The 19,341-nt window shown below is 38.4% G+C and overlaps 1 protein-coding gene across 12 annotated transcripts in view; it reads right to left on the reverse strand.

The window, feature by feature from the left end:
• mast4 (microtubule associated serine/threonine kinase family member 4) overlaps positions 1 to 19,341 on the reverse strand; it is a 125,036-nt gene that overhangs the window by 34,304 nt on the left and 71,391 nt on the right. For 7 of the 12 annotated variants that reach the window (XM_042509470.2, XM_042509472.2, XM_042509469.2 and 4 more), the window contains 4 exons: positions 3,887 to 3,975; positions 1,207 to 1,276; positions 890 to 910; positions 375 to 453 (listed from right to left, as the gene is read on the reverse strand). In XM_042509470.2, the coding sequence (XP_042365404.2) occupies positions 375 to 453; positions 890 to 910; positions 1,207 to 1,276; positions 3,887 to 3,975 (259 nt within the window). Of the gene's footprint in view, positions 1 to 374; positions 454 to 889; positions 911 to 1,206; positions 1,277 to 3,164; positions 3,785 to 3,886; positions 3,976 to 14,731; positions 15,331 to 19,341 lie in introns of those variants that run through there. The other 5 variants (XM_088071300.1, XM_042509471.2, XM_088071302.1 and 2 more) reach the window with 4 other exon arrangements.

The following is a 19,341-nucleotide window of genomic DNA, read 5'->3' on the forward strand; positions in this document are numbered from 1 at the left end:
ATAGAAGAGTATTTTGCCAGGTGTTTATATGTCTGACTGCGAACAGATTTTGTCACAGAGATGACATCTCAATCCTGCAAGATGCAGTCAGGAAGCTTTACAGGGGTATAACTGAGATTATAATAATGGCCAAGTTTGAAGATTGGTGTGATCCGAGCAAGGGGGCCAGAAGCAAGGGGGAGGTGAGGAAGGAAGGAAAGGGCCATTGTACTCCCAGAAAAATAAATAAAAAAATAGTGTAACCAGTTTAACCCTACTTTTTACTACTCTGTTAATTTGATATATTTCATAATGTTTAGCTGAAATGGATTAGCTTGACCTGTTCCATGTGTTGATGCCACTTGTGTCAGACTGCGTACGTGCATGATGCTTACAGAAACAGTAGAGCTGGGTGTGTTGGTTCCATATCCAGAGGAGGGCAAGGAGGCCAACGACCAGCGGCGACCATCGGTCCTGTCACACAATGGCAAAGACAAATACTTCACTTAAATCTGAATTCCTTAAATGATCAATATATTATCATGCTTGCAAGTGTCTTTGTCCAAAGACAAATTTGCAAAATTGTCTTTATAAACATGAAATATGCACAACTGCCATGTTTGCATTCAAAACGTGAATAATTTCCTACAATCCTGATGATGGTTTTGGATGAATGGTGACCGCTCTTTGCTATTGTACAAAATTATTCTATTAGTTAGACGAGACAGAAAAGCTGGAAACAGAAAACAATAATTGAATGTAGAACTGAACTGAAACTAGATGCTAGAGTGATGTAAAATAAAGTTAGGATGAGATATACTAATGAACTGTATGAATTATAAAGTGGACTTGGGACATATGTGGGTTTATGAAAATCCAATGGGCAAAAAAAAGCCTAATATGAAGTTACCTGTCTGCTCTGTGGCAATGACTGTGGATTATAATAAAAAAATACATAATTACATGATATCATGTTGAGAAATGGTATGAAATAAATTACATATTGATGTTGTAGAAATCAAAAATAGACTCAAAAAGCTGAATATTAAGACTTGTAAATATTTACATCCTTATTAGCTGACACTGTTGAATGGCTACAGTTCAGAGCACAGCATACACTTTTTAAAAATTTTTTTTTAAAGAATTCATATTTGACATATCTCCTCTCGTCTTGACTGGCTGATTTGTTTTGTTGCAAATCAAGTCAATATCCATAGTGTTGTATACCTTCGTGCAAAGGAGAAATGAGCAGAGGCACTGGGAGAGAAATTTCTTGGACTGTCTTGAGGGCTTGTTCCTGGGAGAAAACACAAAGAAATAACAAATTAAAAAGGGAAAAAAACTGCAAGCAAAACAATTCAATAAGACTGGATTCCTATTACAATTTGAGGCCAAAAAAAAGACTGATTAACTGCAGTAAACCACTGATGGCTACATGATCATGGATCAGTCAATATTGCAAATCTGTATGATGTCCGAGCATTTTTACTTCCCTGAAATCTTTCGGAGAGGATAAAAAGTGATGCAGCCAATCCAAGTGACATACCTCCAAGTGCTACAGAAATTTTAATAAAAAAACCAACATGGATGCTACTAAATAATATATTCATTATTTATGAATGTGCAGATTACTCTCTTCATTAGTCATTTGGTCAGAAAATAGGAGAAGACATGTCCACAACAACTTCCCTAAAGCCCAAAGCTTTTTCCCCACCAACATTTAGTCTAGAAATGGGGAGTGTTTGGCAAAACTGTTCATTAGGAGTGCTTTTGAAATATACATACCGTTCGGTTATTCATTCACCCCACACTTAGAGCGCATAGCGTACTCTGGGCACAGACTGAGCAGCAGGTGCATTGAAAGTCAAACTTAACTATTCATTCTGCTTGGTCTAAAAGTTTGCTTTCACTAACAGCAGTTGCTCCTCTCATGCATCGATCTGTTCTGATCAGCTCTGAATGAATCGACAGATTAACTATTCACCCCGCAAATCACAAACTGTTGCTGAGGATAAAAAGAACTCATGGAGAGCTTCACCTGCACTGTGTTCACTGACCCCCCAAAAACCTCAGAATTTAGAGAGGGGACACAGATACAAAGGGATACTTAAGTTTAAAGTTTGCTTTAAATATCCCCTTTAACCCTCCAACTCCCACCATCTGTGGTCAGCTACAACCACACATACACTCCAATTCTGTGGGAAACACTGAATGATTATTAAAATACAGGTAGTTGCTGCATATTTTTGTTTATCAAGTAAACGTTTCAGCTGTAAAAGCAAGAGCAAAACAAAACTTTACTGATATAGTTTAATATTTACCATAACTGACATTAAGTTTGCATAGGTTATGCTTCCCACCCATTGACACTGTGAAAGCTCCCAGCTATAGATGAATGCTTCTCATGTGGACCTAAAACTATCTTTTGAAGGCCTCAAAGCTGCCATACTAATCATCAGTGTACTGCAGTAGTAGGTTTAGAGAGCAGTTGCTACAGTGCACTAGTTTTGTGAGAGTTAGAATCAAGGCCAGCAACTCGGCAAACTAAATACACCCAGACCTCATTCCCAAGTATCGTTTTCATCAACAGCACATTCACTGAATGCACACTGATGTGGACATTTTCCAGCCGACCAGAAAGCCTGTTTGTCAAATGTCATCTCTTTTCCTGCCTTACATTTGCCAGTAGTTTCTGAAACAGTGTGTAATAGCCAATTTGTTTTTAAAAGCCTCACAGAGTGCCAAAATGTGCCTAAATGTCAAACAAGTGATGCCTGAATCTGGCAGCGCACAGCGTAGTTTAATACTCTCTCTTCACTGATCCTAAATGGTTAAACTTCTGAGGCACGTAGTGATAGCTGTAAACCTGGAAAAGCCTGACAGGCACATAACTTATGAAAACTGCCTTGATGTTGCTATAAAAACTCAGGTGCTGGAGAGAAGAAGGCCGTTCTTTTATGTTGCTTTTGCTAAAATGCAGCTTAAACTTCAGTTTATTTAAAGCACACATCACAAAGAGCCCATGCACTCTTCACAGGTTAAAATTAAACGTTAGGAACACAAAAATATGCGACTTCACTTAAAAAAACACACAAACAGGTAAAAATGTTAATTTAACAGCAGGACGAGTGTATACATCAGTTAGATGACTGCTATGAATGGAGCTGAAAGGAGGTTTTTCTTACCTTTGGTACAAATATAACGACTGAGCCACAGTGTTAGGTCATCCCAGTGCTGAACACATTCATTCCCAAAATTGTGGCTTTCTGAGTCCATCTTAAAGAAGGGACCCCTTACGTTAAGTTGAAATCCAGACCAAACACTGAGAGTTGCTGCTCTAACTTTGCTGACCAATGGCAGGAAATAAAACGCCCTGTGGTAAATGAGGCCTGCCCTCCCTCTGCTCCTGTGCATTTCCTCTCTGCAGGCCAGCACTTCCTCAGCCAGCACAATAACTGCCCTTCCACTCACCACTGTACGGTTTTATTCTCACCCAAACATCACAACGCTGACCCGGCAAAGACGATTACTGTAATAATAGTTTGATGACTACTTTCAGTGCTTTGCTTTCTGTGATTGCTTTCTGTGGCAGACAAGCCCCTGCATTTATGTTGTTAGAGCTAGTCAATGATATTCAGTGTGTGCATTAACTCTTCTTTTGTCTGTCTGATAATATCAAATGAGGGTGTCATATAAGTGCTGGTTTTAAGCTATAAAAAGGAAAGCACACTTAAAGGATCGTACACTTAAAGACTCTGCATTTCAATGTGTTTTTTCCCCAAATGACTTTATTCTGCATAACAATGGACTGCATTCCTCCTCAAGAACATTGTGAATTAACATGTATGATAGGAAAGGGTGTTTCCACATTAATTCACAGACAAGGCACACGTACCGTTATACTTACCTGTCAAGGATGAGAGAGGGGAGTGAGGTCGCGGTAAACCTGAAGACTGACCGCTCCCTATCAGGCTTTTTCTGTTGCTCGTTCTGCAGCTGCAAAACCAGAGACAAAAATTAGGCAGTGTCAATAAACAAAGAAATTACCAATCACATATCTCGTAATTGACAGGCAAAAATCTGAACTCTTCTGACTACTATTTCAACTTTTTAATGTTATTATTTCAACTTTTTAATGTGATAACGTTGATGTTATGCCTTTTCTTTTGTTTCCTTTGGTGACCTTGCAATTTAGTGTTGTATGTTGGTCAAAACCTCTACCTTGGCTTTCTTGGTAAAAAAGAAAGTCATATATTTTGTATCAGAATTTGTGAATCTGTAAAAAGTTTCTGAAAAATAATAAATAATAAATGCTTTTTCAAAAGCGAAAAATATTACATGTCTCCACCTTTAGTGGTTAACTTAAAATTTCAATCGATTATTCAACGGTGGTTAAATTTCACACTTCGATATAATGTTGCTTAATAGAGCCTTCTTTACTTTTGTAAAGTATCAACAACAACTTTCTATAATGACCAGCATGACTTCAATTTTGCAAAATATTTTTTCTCTCTGGGGAAAAACAAAACAGATTTGATATTGACTGCAAAATATCAATCAAGATTGCTTTGGTGTGAGTTTCCAAGTGTTGGTGAAATCTGCTGTAGACATGTCTGCCGTCTCTCTAATATAATGGAACTAGATGGTATTTGGCTTGTGGTGCTCAAAAAAACAGAGAAGTACATTTCAACATTCAACAGCAATGTCTCTTTCTAGAAATCATGAGCTGGTTACTCAAAATAATCTCACAGACCTCGTTATGAGCATTTTTATAGGAATTATTTTCCATCTACTGAACTACACCCACCAGCTGTTTAACCCTGTAGAAGAATCATGCATCTACTCTAGAATAGTTCCTCCAATAAACTTCTCACAACAAAGTCTGTGGATTATCTTGAGTAAACAGGTCATGATTTCTGCATTTCAGAGACATTGCTTTTAAATTTTTCAAATGTATTTTTTTGGCACTTTGAGCACCACAAGCTGAGTGCCATCTAGTTACATTATAGTGGAGAGAAGGCAGGCATCTCTATGGCTGATATCTCCAACACTCAACAACTCACACACACACACACAAAAAAAAATCTAGATTAATAAATAGCACTAAAGGAGAGGGAAAATGTATATTTTTTAAATGGTGATGAACTGACCCTTTAAATGTCACTTGTAATGATGGAAACACTTGAAGTTTGTTTTTTCTAAACATTTTCTGCTGACAGTCAAGTTGTGGCCTTGTTCAACAATTCCTATAACAGAAAGAGAGCCCCCTCTACCAACTCTTTGCACATCCAAAACTCCTTACAAACACTGACAGAAATGCTCTATCACATCGCTGAAACATGCCCTCTAATGTACTTGAGCGTGTGTTCACAGTGAGGAGCCGACAGTAAATGTTGGTGCGTACAGTGCTGTGAAAACAAGAACATTCTGTTTCAGTCACCACAGACGCACATTCGGTGTACAGCATTCAGAACCCTTTTATGTTTGTTGATCATGTTAATACAGAAGTGTGACTCACGGGGGACCACTGCAATCAACAACATGTGACTCATAAATGTAGCCCAGTTTTTAACCTTGAGAGAAAAATGAACTATTTCAACTTCAACTTCAGTGTTCAACATCCCGATTAGACCTGGGTTTATACTTTCAAATTAGAGGCTGTCAGTGGAAGCACATAATGCCTGAAGAACATGAATTCAATTCAAGGTCAGAGACTCAATGACATCCTGTTACATAACCTCCTCAGAGAACTGAACCATTTCCAACTGATTTTTTAAGATGTTATTCAACAATTATTTTCATTCTGCGCATAATAAAAAACACCACAAAAAGAAGTTTATTTTTCAGTTTCTCTATGTGTTTGAATATTGAAGTTAATGCATTACGCTAACTCCGTTGCCTCTCCAGAGCATTGCTGCTCCCTTGTTTCCTAGTTTTCCCGGATCCTGGCTGTAATCTTGGCTGCGCCTGATCGTGGTGATAGCTGTGCTGGTGCTGTGACCCTGCATTTGGTCGTGCTCGTGCTGTGGCTGGACTGATACTGTACCCCCGGCTCGCCCTGATCGTGGTCTTTGTTTTGCTGTTGCTGTGGTCCTGTCTGAAGCTACGCCTGTGTTGTGGGTCCTGGTTGCGCCGTTGCCGTGACCATGCTTGACTCCACCTTCTACTGCCTTTATTATGAGTCACGCCTCCACTGTCAATATACGCATGGGACTCTTATTAACACCCACAATATTTGCACTTAAGATCATTTGCTATCTATATATATGCATCTATATCTATATATATGCATCTATATCTATATATATGCATTTAGTCATTTTACACCTATCATTATTGTAATACGAGTGTCTTTTACCAGTATTGCTGTGCATCTCTCCCCCTCTCTCTTTCTCTTTCCTTTTTGTCATAATTGTAATTCAATTGTTATTTACAACATCTTTTGCACGTCTGTCCGTCCTGGAAGACGGATCCCCCATCATCCTCTGCTCGTCCTGAGGTTTCTTCCATTTTGTCCCGCCGTTTCATGGGTTCTTTTTCAGGAGTTTTTCCTTAGGTGATGTGAGGGTCTAGCAGAGGGATGTCGTATGCTGTAAAGCTCTCTGAGGCAAACAGTGTTTTGTGATAATGGGCTTCATAAACAAAATTGACTTGACTTGACTTGACTTGACTTGACTTGACTTGTGCGCCTGTGCTTCTGGATTTTACTTTGGCTTTTAATGAACATAGTACCATACTATAGTTTTCTTACTACCATACTTAAATGTTATTGCTATTCACCTTCAGTCCTGTTTAGTTGTTTTTTCATATACAGAGTTACACCTCTGGCAGAACACAGCAGGTATTTTTCAATGGGAGTTTCAGTTTCTCTTCAGACTTTTCCCTTCTCTATGCATCTCAGAAGAAAGTGAAGTTGTGACTGACATCCCTACTCTGCCTCGACAAAGGCAGTTTTTCTGACAGGAAAAAAAAAACATCTTGTGGTGTTCCACAAGGGAGTTGCTTGGGACCACTTTTGTTTGAAGTTTGTATAGGTGATTTACCATATCTTGTTAAAAATGCCTCTGTTTATTTGTATGCTGATGACTCAATGTTCTTCTGTGCTTCAAAACTTCAGTGGAGCTGAGAGAACTCCACTAAAGTTTGCTCCTGGTGTTGCATACATTGCTAAACCTACAGTTGTAGGAATAGTCTTGCTGACGCTTCTGCCCTGCTATTTGTCACTAAATTGGATGTTAGTTGATCAGATTACTGGGTGTTAAAGAATCTATTGTCTTGATTGAAAGGAAAGGCTGATTTGCAATTTCAAGATGACCTTGATGACTGACATTATTCGGTCATTTCTGTCTTACACTGCTCAATCATGTGGACAAGTGCAGCTGCAAAGCATCTAAAAAAATAGCTCTTCACTGTTCTTTCCATGCTACTGTGGGTAAACAACATCCAATTTCAGATGGATCAACAGTAGATGTCTTTGGAAATAGTCACTAAACATATATGTATGAATCTCAAATTGATGTTAACTTAAATTGCTGCTGTTTCATTCTCTTTTTGTGGCTTTTTATTTTCAATGATTTTGTTGTCAATGTAAGCTTCTATAGTCTATTGTAGAGTGATTTTCTGATTCTTACATTTGTCTTTTCTTGTTTTGTTGATACTGTTTGATTTTGAATTGTTGCTTGTTTTTATTGCTATTGTTTTTGGGTTGGACCCAGGAAGACTAACCACCTCTTTGTGGAGGCTAATAGGCATCAAAAAAAGGACAAAGAAGCTAAAAGCTAAAAATATCTTTTATGAAGAACAATAAAACTGCATTACTGCACAGATAAGAGATCTTTAGTCCATCAACAGAGATACAGAAAAACATTCATGCAGGAGAGAGTGAAAACAACAAAAGAGAGTTAGGGTGTCAGTCAGTTAGTCAGTCAGTCGCAGGTGCAGCTCGCCTGTCCGTGTTTTGCAGCATTAATCGCCCAGAAAATTCAAATGCACTTGGGCTTCTGCAATGATGCAGAGATGCTTAAGCAGATGGCCTTCATCTCTTTGTGCACACTGCTGAAGAGCTCCTACAGGTGCCACTGCAGAGCCCTCACAGCTTCAATGTCACTTCAGCAATAATAAAGGGTTTGGCAACTTTTTACAAGAGCTGATAATGATGTGCAAAAGGCTCTCCACACTCCATGCTATGCTCCAAAAGACTAAGGGTGCTTTCACAGCTGTAGTTCAGTTCATTTGGGATGAACATTGTCGCATTTTAGTTGTGGTCCCTATTCATACTTTTTCCAAACGATCTAAGAGGAATAAAAAAGTTATACAAACTGATAGAAAACTCATTGACCTTACAGTGTTGGTGTTTTTTCAACCTGCATCACAAGGACCCATGTGGGGAAATGAAATTATGGTGACTATCAGGATTATCTGTATCAAGTTTCAGACTGCAGGTGGATTTCACAATCAGCAGAAGGATTTATTAATAGATTAGCTTTTGAAAGCATTCTAAAATCACACATCTGCTTTGATATCCCCTGGCTGGTTCATTTGCTTTCACACCAAAAACAAACCGTACCCAAGTTAGAGGCAGACTGAGAGCCACCTTTTTTTTTTGTTTGTGTTTTAGGTGGTGGTCGTACAATTGTTTGGTTCGCATCAGGGGTCTATTGACAGCTTTTACAAAATGTTGTGTACTAACCAGGCAAAACGACATGCATTTTTTAACCAAACCAAAGAGGTAAGGTGTGAAGGCACCCTGATAATACACTAAAGCCGAAACTTACAAAAGACTTTGATGGATAAAAAACATTCTGATAGTTTGCACCATTCAGATGATATCTTGTTTGCGTTTCACATCCCAAAAGTTGTTGCATAGAAAGGTTTGGTGCCAGTGAGGTCAAGTCCAGCAGGTATCTAAAATAATCTATGCACCTCCAGCAGATTTCCAATTCTCATACATAGTATATTATGTGTATGTATATATTAAGTTAAGCAAGTTATTTATTTTGTGGTCTGTTGGTCCATGAGAATTTATATGATAATTGATGCAATCAAGTTGACAAATCTTCAAGATTCAAGCTACCCCAATTTATCCTTTGTGTAGTGAGTTTTAGCTGCACTATTAATACTATTTTTAAGTTATATATTGTGTGTACGTTGCACAAGCACAGAATATACAAACCAGACCTGGGTAGATATTATTAAATGACAAACAGCAGATAATCACACTAAACGAAGTGTAGGTCTTTGGGAGGATTAGTGCAAAAGAGTGATACACAAGAGGCCTGTGGATGATTTTTGGGCTCTGTTGGTGTTGATTATCTTCGCGTAATTTCCCACAAATTTGATGCATCGATGTAACGATGAAACCAGAAATATCTGCGGACCGAGGGAGAAGCTTAATAACTGAGCAATTAGCCCCGTACTCATGTCTAATGTGATGATGAATAGACAACAAACAAATGTGCAGAGATGAAATATTAACTAATCAGTGGTTACTCTGGATCAGTGCTCTTATGATTATAAATTAGAGGATGCAAACTTTTGATGATGTTTCAAGTTGCAGAAAAAATGACCTTTAAACAGAGGTCAGGAATTTCTGAATTGAAAGTTTAATGTGATTTGACCTGCAAGAGACTGGTCATCCAACTATGATATATTTGCATTTAATTGAATTAATAATTTTGTATTATGTAATGTTGCACACGGGAGCAAAAACCTGAAACGATACAGATTCATAATAATAACAGTTCCATTACTCAAAATACAAGCTCTCTGTTATTGTCCATGCTTATTCCAGTCATTCTGCTGTTCTCTGCTACTCTTCGTTGTCACGTTCTTTTTAATTCTTTTTTTATTTACTTTTGTATTTCACCTATATTTGACCAGGAACAGTCCCATTGAGATTCAGCTTCAGAATTTTAAGGGAGTCCTGTCCAAAACAGCAGCATAATAAATGCTTTTATAGCCTTGGTATATTTACCTTAATTTTATGTCTTCAATTTCAATTTTGCCCTGCGGTATCAAAAATGGAACTGAATATCAATATTTTTCAAGATACTGTTTTGAAGTTAGAAATTTCAATATAGTGACAACACCACCACCAAAGGTAAAACAAACAAAATAAAACCAGTGGCACGTGTCTTTCACAGCAAGTTACCAGATTTTTGGAGGCATGTGTTAAAGAGGAGTGTTTTTATGAAAAGTTTACTTTTCTGTACAATATTTGACTTAAAGATAAACCAAAGCGGTGTGCAGTTTACAAAAAAATTTGAAAGGCACTGAGGCAAACTTTGATCTTTCCCCTTAAAGCACAGTAAACACTTGCTGATACACCAGTTTTCATGCAAAGTTTTCTTGTACTTTTTTATTTTCTTTTAGATACCAGTGAAATTCATGGAAATCATAAAGTCATGTGTCTGCCTTTCAGTTCACGAAAAAAAAACCCTATTTGATTTAGGATCCACAATGTCTTTATCTGAATGAATTTGAAATATGTATAATTATCAAATAAATCTAAATAAAATTTAGAACTTAGGCCAACTTAATGAAAACTGAATTGCTTTTTCACCACACCATCATCAGCATCCTGGTGTGCCAGTTTACTGAGAGTTTTTGATTTAATTAATTTGCATGTTTTGGCACAGCAACATATACAGTTCAAAAGCTCAATAGCAATATAAAAATTCTCTCACTCTGCACTCAGGTGCCTGTATTATTTACTAACATCATCCACTGTAAGCTGCACATACTAGTGACTTTTGCTTATGCAAGATGTTTTTTGGCATCTAACTTCACGTCTTCCATTCTCACTTCCATTCTTTGGCACTTCTCTGATGACAAATTGTTGACAGCTGTAATACTAATATTTTCCAATTGTTTTGAGTCTTCTAATGCAACTACTAATGCTGCTAAACTTATTATCTTTTATTCTGATCATTTCTGGAAGTGGAACTTGAAACTCTGCATTGTGAAAGTTTTCTAGTTATTCTTTGGGAACATTTTTCAATTGAAACTTGCTCCCAAACAGAGCAAAACAAGTGGCCCTATATGGCTTTCTTTTAGGGGTACGAATTATGCTTATGATATGATTGATGAAACAAAATTGCTTTGATTTCTTTTAAAAACATGTAGAAAAGGAAATTAGCAAATTGCCAACACGTGGCTAAAAAATTAGCAAGAATTTGATAAAAAGGTACAAGACAATTAGCTGAAAATAAGAAAAAAATAAAAGTAAAAAACAAAAACAAACTGGAAAATTACCCCAAACAGTGATGAAAGTTGAAAAATATATGTATACGTTTTTGTTCTGTAACATGATTTTAAATATTTTGGCATAACAATTATAAATATTCTTTTCTGGACAATTTTTCTTTTGTAATTTATTCATTTATTTTTTGAAATTTTCTGATAATCCTCCCCCTTAAGTAAAAACAAATTAATTTTATTGTCACCTTTTTCTAATTTCTTACAAGTTGCAGGACATTTCTTGCCAAGTTGGTCACTGCCTTTCTTACCCATGCTTCTTAAAGAAATCAAACCTGCTCAGGTTTCAAAGGCAAACAAGCAAACGGCACTGTGAAAAGTGAGAGCTTTATAATGACAATAAAAAAATATCTTTGCATTCAGCTGAATAACTGGGAACAGAAGTATCCCAAGCTGCGAGTACTTCTCTGCAGTCCTGTTGCTGCCCCGCTGTCCCACCAAAATCCAATCCATCTCCCTAAATCGGAGGGGGAAACCCTGTTTTGACAGAAATCCCATTCATCCTGATTTACTCAAGTGGTTTCTAGGGCTAACCCCTGCAATTGAAAGTGTGGACACACGCCATGAATCATTTATTGTGACGGCGAGGGAGTGAATAATATCTGGTACACAGGTGCTCAGTCAAAGAGGATCAGATTTAACGAGATCTATTTATACCCTCTCACTGTGGATTAGGCCAAGAGAATGCCACAGTGCTGCCCAATCAACCCTCTTGTTGCTTCACCCTCTCGCTCCCCTCCCCACTGTTTGTACCATTAGAACCCTTTCAGAGCATGGAGTGCCACTTATGGAGATGCTAAAATGACTGCGTCTGGGTTACCGTACAAAAAAAAAAAACCCAGTTGCAGGCTGTGATGACATGAAGACCATCATCATGTTTAAAGCCGAGCTGTGGTGGAGGCACCTCTGTGTCCAGAGAGGCTGACTGGGGCGAAAAAAAAAACGTGTGGATATAGTGAAGCTTTAAAGGAGGGATAAAGACGCCCTGGGCGAAGATGATAAGGAGAAAGTAGGACAGTGTTGTATGCTGTACTGCAGATGTGTGAGATTTCTGGATCGGTTCCATAGGAGGGTTTACCAGTCTCGGTTATATGCAAAACCCTCAACCTCAACACAGCACAGTGGTATTACACATGAAATCTCCACAAGCGCAGCAACCACTCGAAAAACTCTATAAAGGTGTTTATAGAAGTTAGAGAAACTTCACATATCATGTTTAGAAATTTCACAGATCTCACTTTACCTGAAGTTTACATTAATTTCATACTCTCCGCTGACCTACTTTACTGTAACTCTTTATTATTACAAAGTAATCTCAATCCGTCAAAACCAATTCCTTCGATTTCAGCGTGCTTGCTTATTTTGGGCTTCGGGAAGACGCAAAAATAGATAAAAAGCCTTTGGTTTACAACGCTCTGAATCCAGATAAATCTGAAATGTCTGATCCTGACCCATGTCTACACAAAAAAATAAAAAGCCATGATTAATCTTTTTCACTTCTGCGAGTTTTGCTTCCTTGTCAGAGCTGTCAGGTGAGCTGACAAAGCGCAATGCCACATAAATCGCTGCTCCTCGCTGACAAACCCAAATTCAAAGTCAGACATATGACACACACGGCTCTATTAATAGCATTTAAAAACCTGCTGCTTGGGTAAAAGCAATGCAGTTTTTTTCTCTCCTAGCCACTGACGACTGATTTTACATCTGAAGATGTACAGTAACACACAGCTCCTCAGACACTCAGCTCTGACAAATCTCTTCTATTTTTTTAGTTTGTCAGGAGCTTATATTGTCACATAAAGTGCAATACAGTATTAACTTAGCACCTAATGGTAATATGGTCAATAGTTGCAACAACATTCTTAAATCCTACACTTCCTATAATCAGGGTTCCCAAACATTTTTAGGAATAAAATTTCAAAACTTTTCCATGACTTTTCAAGGACTCATAATAAAAAAAAATGTCTTGCCCCACCATTAAACATATCGGATCCAAATCTAAGCAAACATTATTTCAACTGGCATACAGGAAGGGAGAGAGGAACCCAGACAGAAAATGGCGAATCATACGTGATGGTATAAACATTCTCACACATTCACACATTTTAAAACTACATTATGTCAACACCTACCGAAAATTTTATTGCCTTTATGTTATGTTACCTTAAAGGTTATTCATGGAGGATTAATATTAACATTTTGTTACACACAACAAAATTCCATGACAAAAACCTTTTCATAATTTTTACTAATTCCATGACTTTTCCAGGTCAAGAAAATGTGATTTTGAAAATCCATGACTTTTCCAGGTTTACCATGACTGTGGGAACCCTGTAAAATGTTCACAAATTACTACAGTTTACAACATCTACTTTTCTCTTTTGAGTTTGAGAACACAGATGTGTCAGCAGCCTCATTAATACATTAAGTGTTGTGTCAAATATCATGAACATATAGGGGGCTCATTGTAATGATATGGAAAAACTGTTCCTTATGCAACACACTTAAAAGGGGAAGAGCCATTTCAGATGGTTTAAAGTCAGTTTGGAGAATCACTGGGAATCTGTGATGAAACTTTTCATCTGTATGACTTTAAATCAATAATCAGTTCATCTTTACTGTCACTCAATTTATTCACAAACACACGGCTAAAAAAAAACATGCCAGGATTTCTGAGATGTGCTTTTACAGCATCAAGCTTCAGTTTTCAACATCCATTAAATCTGTCTGTGGTTGTCAAATGTGAAAAATATTTATGCACCAATGCAAGATGTCCAAAAAGCAGCCAGTATTCCATGTTAAGCTGTTTTGCACTATAAAATGGGTCAGCACAGGGATTAAAGATAAATATCAGTTATACGGGCTTCACCAAACCATATACAAAAAACTGGGATCAAGTGGCTTAGCTATAAACCAGTGGCTACACACTGTGAATCATATAAACCAATGAAACGCTTTTAATTCAGCGACTTTATAAAGTCAAATTCCATAGCATGGTATGAAACGCAACATTTTCTCACGCTTCACTGGAACAAGGACAATTTCTTGATGGTTGACAGAAACTGTAACACCAACAACAACAATCACTGATAGCAAATTAACAAAAAACAATCCACATTTCCACTTTTCAAGTCTTAATTATCAGGAGTGGTATATAGGAAAGTACACATCCTGTGTAAGGAACATGAGACTGCTTCAACAACAAACATTCAATTACCATTTGACTCACAAAGCAAATAATACACAATAGGCTCAGAGGCAACACCCAGCTTCTTATTCATGCTGGCCTCATAAAACAGCTTCGCTAACATGCTGTTAATACAAGGAAACATATCCCTCCTGCCAATCAGTGTCAAGTTACCTGTTATTTAGGACAATAAGCTTTTTACTCAGCAAAGACTCATATCTGAGCCAGATTTATAAAGAAGCCTGTCTGTTAAGCAACATGTCATACTGTAGAAAACACAGCGACAGTTCAAACTGTTTTAAAGGTTACCTCTTGGAGCGGCGCAGACGGGCTCCGCTGAAGAAATGTGGCATATTAAAGTTGGACAGTACCGTCCACAGACTAGAATCTGACATTGTGTCCAAGTCATGCCAGAGAGGGAGATGTGAAGGGGGCTTTTGAAGACCTTGTGAGGAGAAGCGACGGCTTTCAGGGTTGGGAAGGATGCGACCCCCAGAACAGTCCTGACAAGTACTCCTGCAACAGCTCTCCTTCGGTCCAAACTTCCTCTGCACAGGCACATCTGCAGGCAGCTGCGGCATAAACACACTGGCAGAGAGGACACCTTGTCCTCCTCTGTCCTCAAATAAAAAAGGTAATCCGGGGAGGATCCTAAGAGGCACACAGAGTGTGTGATCCAGGTCAAGTGGTGACAGCCTCCACTGTTGCAGGGATACGACACCCAACAGCGGCTGACTTTTTGTTTTACCCTCTCACTGAGACTGTGCTCCGTATCCCAAACACTCACCCCGCTCCCTTTGCTTAACATGCTTCATATCATGTAACAGGCATCTACCACTTCACATCCTGTGCAGGGGGGTTGTGAGACAGTGGGGTGCTGCATCATCAGCAGATGCTGCTGTGCACTTGCAGCTTTCGCAAACTGGCACCCCTCCAAAAGTTCGGTGGGTCAGTGTATTAAGCAGGACCTATTTGAAATGGAAATGCTTTGCTTTTGCATGGATTTCTCCTGCTACTGCATAAATTCTTCCCTCAGCTGTTCCCTGCTCAGACAGTCCTACTTCATTCAGCTGATGGGAGCCTCACCTTAACGTTATCACATGTGATCCTTGACTTGTGTTTCCAGGTCGGCAGATAAGCAGCCAAACACTAACGCCTACTGAAAAAACACGCCGATCTCAAGGTTAATCCTTGTTTATAAGAGCCAAATATTTAATAAAATACTGACTAACAAATTGTTTTTACCTTAACTGTGACAAAACTGACATTTCAGATAAAGAGCTGAATGAGCTGCACTTATGCATGCATATGCCTGCATAACACACATAAAAACGGGTGTTTTGTCAGCTCAGTGATGAATTTGACTTTGGAGTCCTGCGTGTATGTGTGAGTTTTGAGTAAGCTGATCAGAGCAGCCCGCAGGAAGTAGACAGTATGCAGGCAAATTCTCTGAAGTAGCTGTTCCCAGCATGGAACAAAAGATTCAAACCAGGTTAACTCTTTGAAACCTGAGCAAATTTGCTTGATTTCTTTCAAAAACATTGAATGGGAAGACGGCAAGCATCAAGCAACAAGATTTGGCCCAAAAATTTGCAAGAAATTAGAAAAAAAGAAGAAAAAATAAAGAAAGAGAAAATGACAAAAAAGTGCTTAACTTTTTTCTTTTTCCTGTAACATAATTTTAATATTCAATTAAGTATAATATCAAGACAATTATAAATATAGTTTTCTGGACATTTTTTCCTAATTTTCCACCCCCTGCTACTGTTTAGATCATTTTTTGCAGGACTCTTCTTGCCAAGGTGCTTCTTATGTTTTTTTTCCCCCATTGGTTTTTGAAAAACATACATATAACCAACCATGCTAGTAAAATGTGCCTCAATGCAGCACAAGATGCCAGATGTCGATCCAGTTGTTAAAGGGTTAACCATAACAAGCCCATCACAAAGAACCCAACCTTAGGGAAACCAAGCTGTTGATTACGTATATCCAATGACTATTCTAACAGGAGAGCAGAGTTTGGCCCCGCAGACAGACACTTGGCTGTGCTGCAATAACACAACTCAAGAGCTGTGATAAGAGTGCTTCTGTAAGTGTGTGTGCAGAGTCTGAGGTTGTTGTAATCACATGATTGATGGAGTCAGGTATGCATGTTACTTTCACAATCCAGCTTCAAAACATTCATCTTGTCTTATCAAGCTTAACAGAAATAGAAATAGCCATCGACCTCATGAGAGCAAGTAAAAACAAGATAAATGGAGCTCATATTTACAGAAAGAAAATGGGAGCTAAGGCTTAATATTTATGGACACAGTAGATCACAGCAGTAATTACAATATATGTTGAGGAGACACATCTACCTCAACATCCAAATATGCTAATATTGCTAATAATTAAAGTACTAAAAATCCACTAGTTTTATCTTAACTTGTGTGAATATTTGCTGATTTTCTTTCTCTTCGATGCTTGTAAACTGAATACTTTTGACTTTTGGGCTGCTGATTGGTTGAAACAAGCGGTTAAAATATGTCAACATGAATTTGGGGATAGTCCATGATTTCACAGAGGAATTGTTGAATTCAAAACTTCTGGATGATCTGCTCAACTTTTGAAGAGTTATGTGATGCAATAACAGCTCTTGCAGCACCTGCTGCATCATGCCTGAGGGAGGCAGTTCCTACCGACACTCTTTGTTGTGCATCATGTGACCTATAAAAGCAAAAAAAGTGTTTCCATAGCAGTTTTGCAAGATATGGCGTTTTGGAATAGCCACTTCATGTGAGTGTGAAAACTTTTTTGCTATAAATGGGAGTTTTTCCTAAATTGGCGTGTTTCCATTAGGCATTTTTCATATTCGCAGTTTCAATTTGCACAATTTGAGGGTTAATAGAAACCTACCTTAGTGACAATCATTTATCGTTCCTGTTATATGGCGACGATATATATGTCCTCTGCTCGGAGGGTAAGGAGCTCCTGAACTACACAGTTTTCTCATTCTGCAGACAGTCTGCAGTTTTTTTCTCTTAAGTTAGCCGCAAACTGCTACTAGCTGCATTTAAAATCTCCTACAGAAACGCATCATCATAAGTCACAACCGTCCTGCCCATGGTCCCATCCTGCCAGCTCTACTGTTTATACAGACACCATTTTGGTGCTGTAACTTCCTCTCATGGAAGCTTCAAGGCGAGCTAACTATGTCCCCCCATTCTGCCATCATACCTTTTATACAGAATGCTGAGGTGGCATAACGGTGCAATATTCTCACCTTGAACAGGCAATGTTTAAGAAGCTAATGATTTTTAAACACATTTACACAAGAAGTCTGCATTACATCCAAAGGGTGGTCATGAGGCATGATTTATATATTTACCCGGATGAAGACAAACAGACCATATGAATACCATGCACCAGCTCTGATGTTGTATGCCGGTCATTATGATGTTCTGCTCTCCTGTTCACAAACAGTGAACAGGAGAGCAGAAGAAGTGGTTGAAAGACTTCACTAAGGAAGTGCACAGTCAGACCTAAGGACCATCAGGATGCTGCAGATTAGTCCAATCACTTGCCAAGTGCTCAGCCTGGATGGTGTTCAAAAACCCAGGAAGAGAGACAGAGAGCGAAATGGACAAAGAGGGAACACTACCATGACTAGCACGTAACCATTGGTTCTACTTACATGTAATAAAGTGTTATCAGAAGCCATTTTATCAGTATAAAGTCTGTGTGTCTGTGTGTCTGTGTGTGTGTGTGTGTGTGTGTGTGTGTGTGTGCGTGTGTGTGTGCGCGTATCCCGCAGAGTGGCTCAGTCCGGCTCCCTACAGGCCAGTGTGACAGCCTTCACTCTAATTATGGCTCTGCTCTGTTTCTGTGCTCCACATAAGAAATGATGGTTCAGATGGCTCAAAGTCAAACCTGCATAGAGCAGCAGGAACAGGGAGGTCACCGGCTACGCTGACATCACCGGCAGAAAAAAATTGGGTTGCTGTCCTCTCACTATCAAATAACTTGTTTGTGGTTATCCTTGAAAAACTGATTAAACAAAAAACAATATTTTGACAATGGCATTAGTTTTGCTTTAGTAAGATACGAGTATACAGTTTGTGCAGTATGCAATGTTTAATTATACAGTATTTTTATGTGCATGGAAATAATGGTGTTACTGTATTACATAAATGTTTCATATAATGAATCACGGGGGATAAAAGTAATTAGCCAAAGCAGCAATCTGTTATCGTTCAGAAATCCTGGAGAAGGTCAGTTGATTTTGTGAAATTGTTGAAAAGTGATATGAAAGCTGAAAATAACACTTTTAAATATTAGTGGGTCTGCCTGGACATTTCTTTGCTTGTGAGAACAATTAATGGCACCCTGCGGAGCCTTCTTGTAGACAAAAGTTGTGTTTACATTCACCATCTCTCATCATACATCTTGCATTAGAATGCATCTCGTATCCAGACTGTATCTATATGATCTGAGCTGATTACATTTACACCTGGTATGAGTATGTGTCTCCTGTGTCAACACTAAATTCTGACTTAGCTCCGTCACTCTTTCCAGCTCAAATGTTTACTATCATTGGACCAAAATGAAAGCAGACACTGGTGTCATCTTGACTCTGACCTGTAAAGTCTACCCCTGCACTCCCTACAGCCTCTGTGAGGCAGGGGGGGCTTGCAATCCAAAGTACCCAGCCCCAACCTGTCATTTACTCTTATAATAAGAAAAAAGAAATCATTACTTTAAAATAACTGCAGTTACATGGAGTGCATGTCATGATGCTGTGCATTTTCAGAGACAATTTTGTTGTAAAAATAACAAATATTTAAATGACATCACTTTATTGTAATGCAGCCTTTAAATCCAGGTAACAACAACACTTACGACATTACCATATCCAAAGTCTAAGACAATATCTAGTC

The sequence above is a fragment of the Plectropomus leopardus genome, chromosome 20 (genome assembly GCF_026936395.1).
Source record: "Plectropomus leopardus strain MGB_pleo_1.0 chromosome 20, ASM2693639v1, whole genome shotgun sequence".
Lineage (NCBI taxonomy): Eukaryota > Metazoa > Chordata > Actinopteri > Perciformes > Serranidae > Plectropomus > Plectropomus leopardus.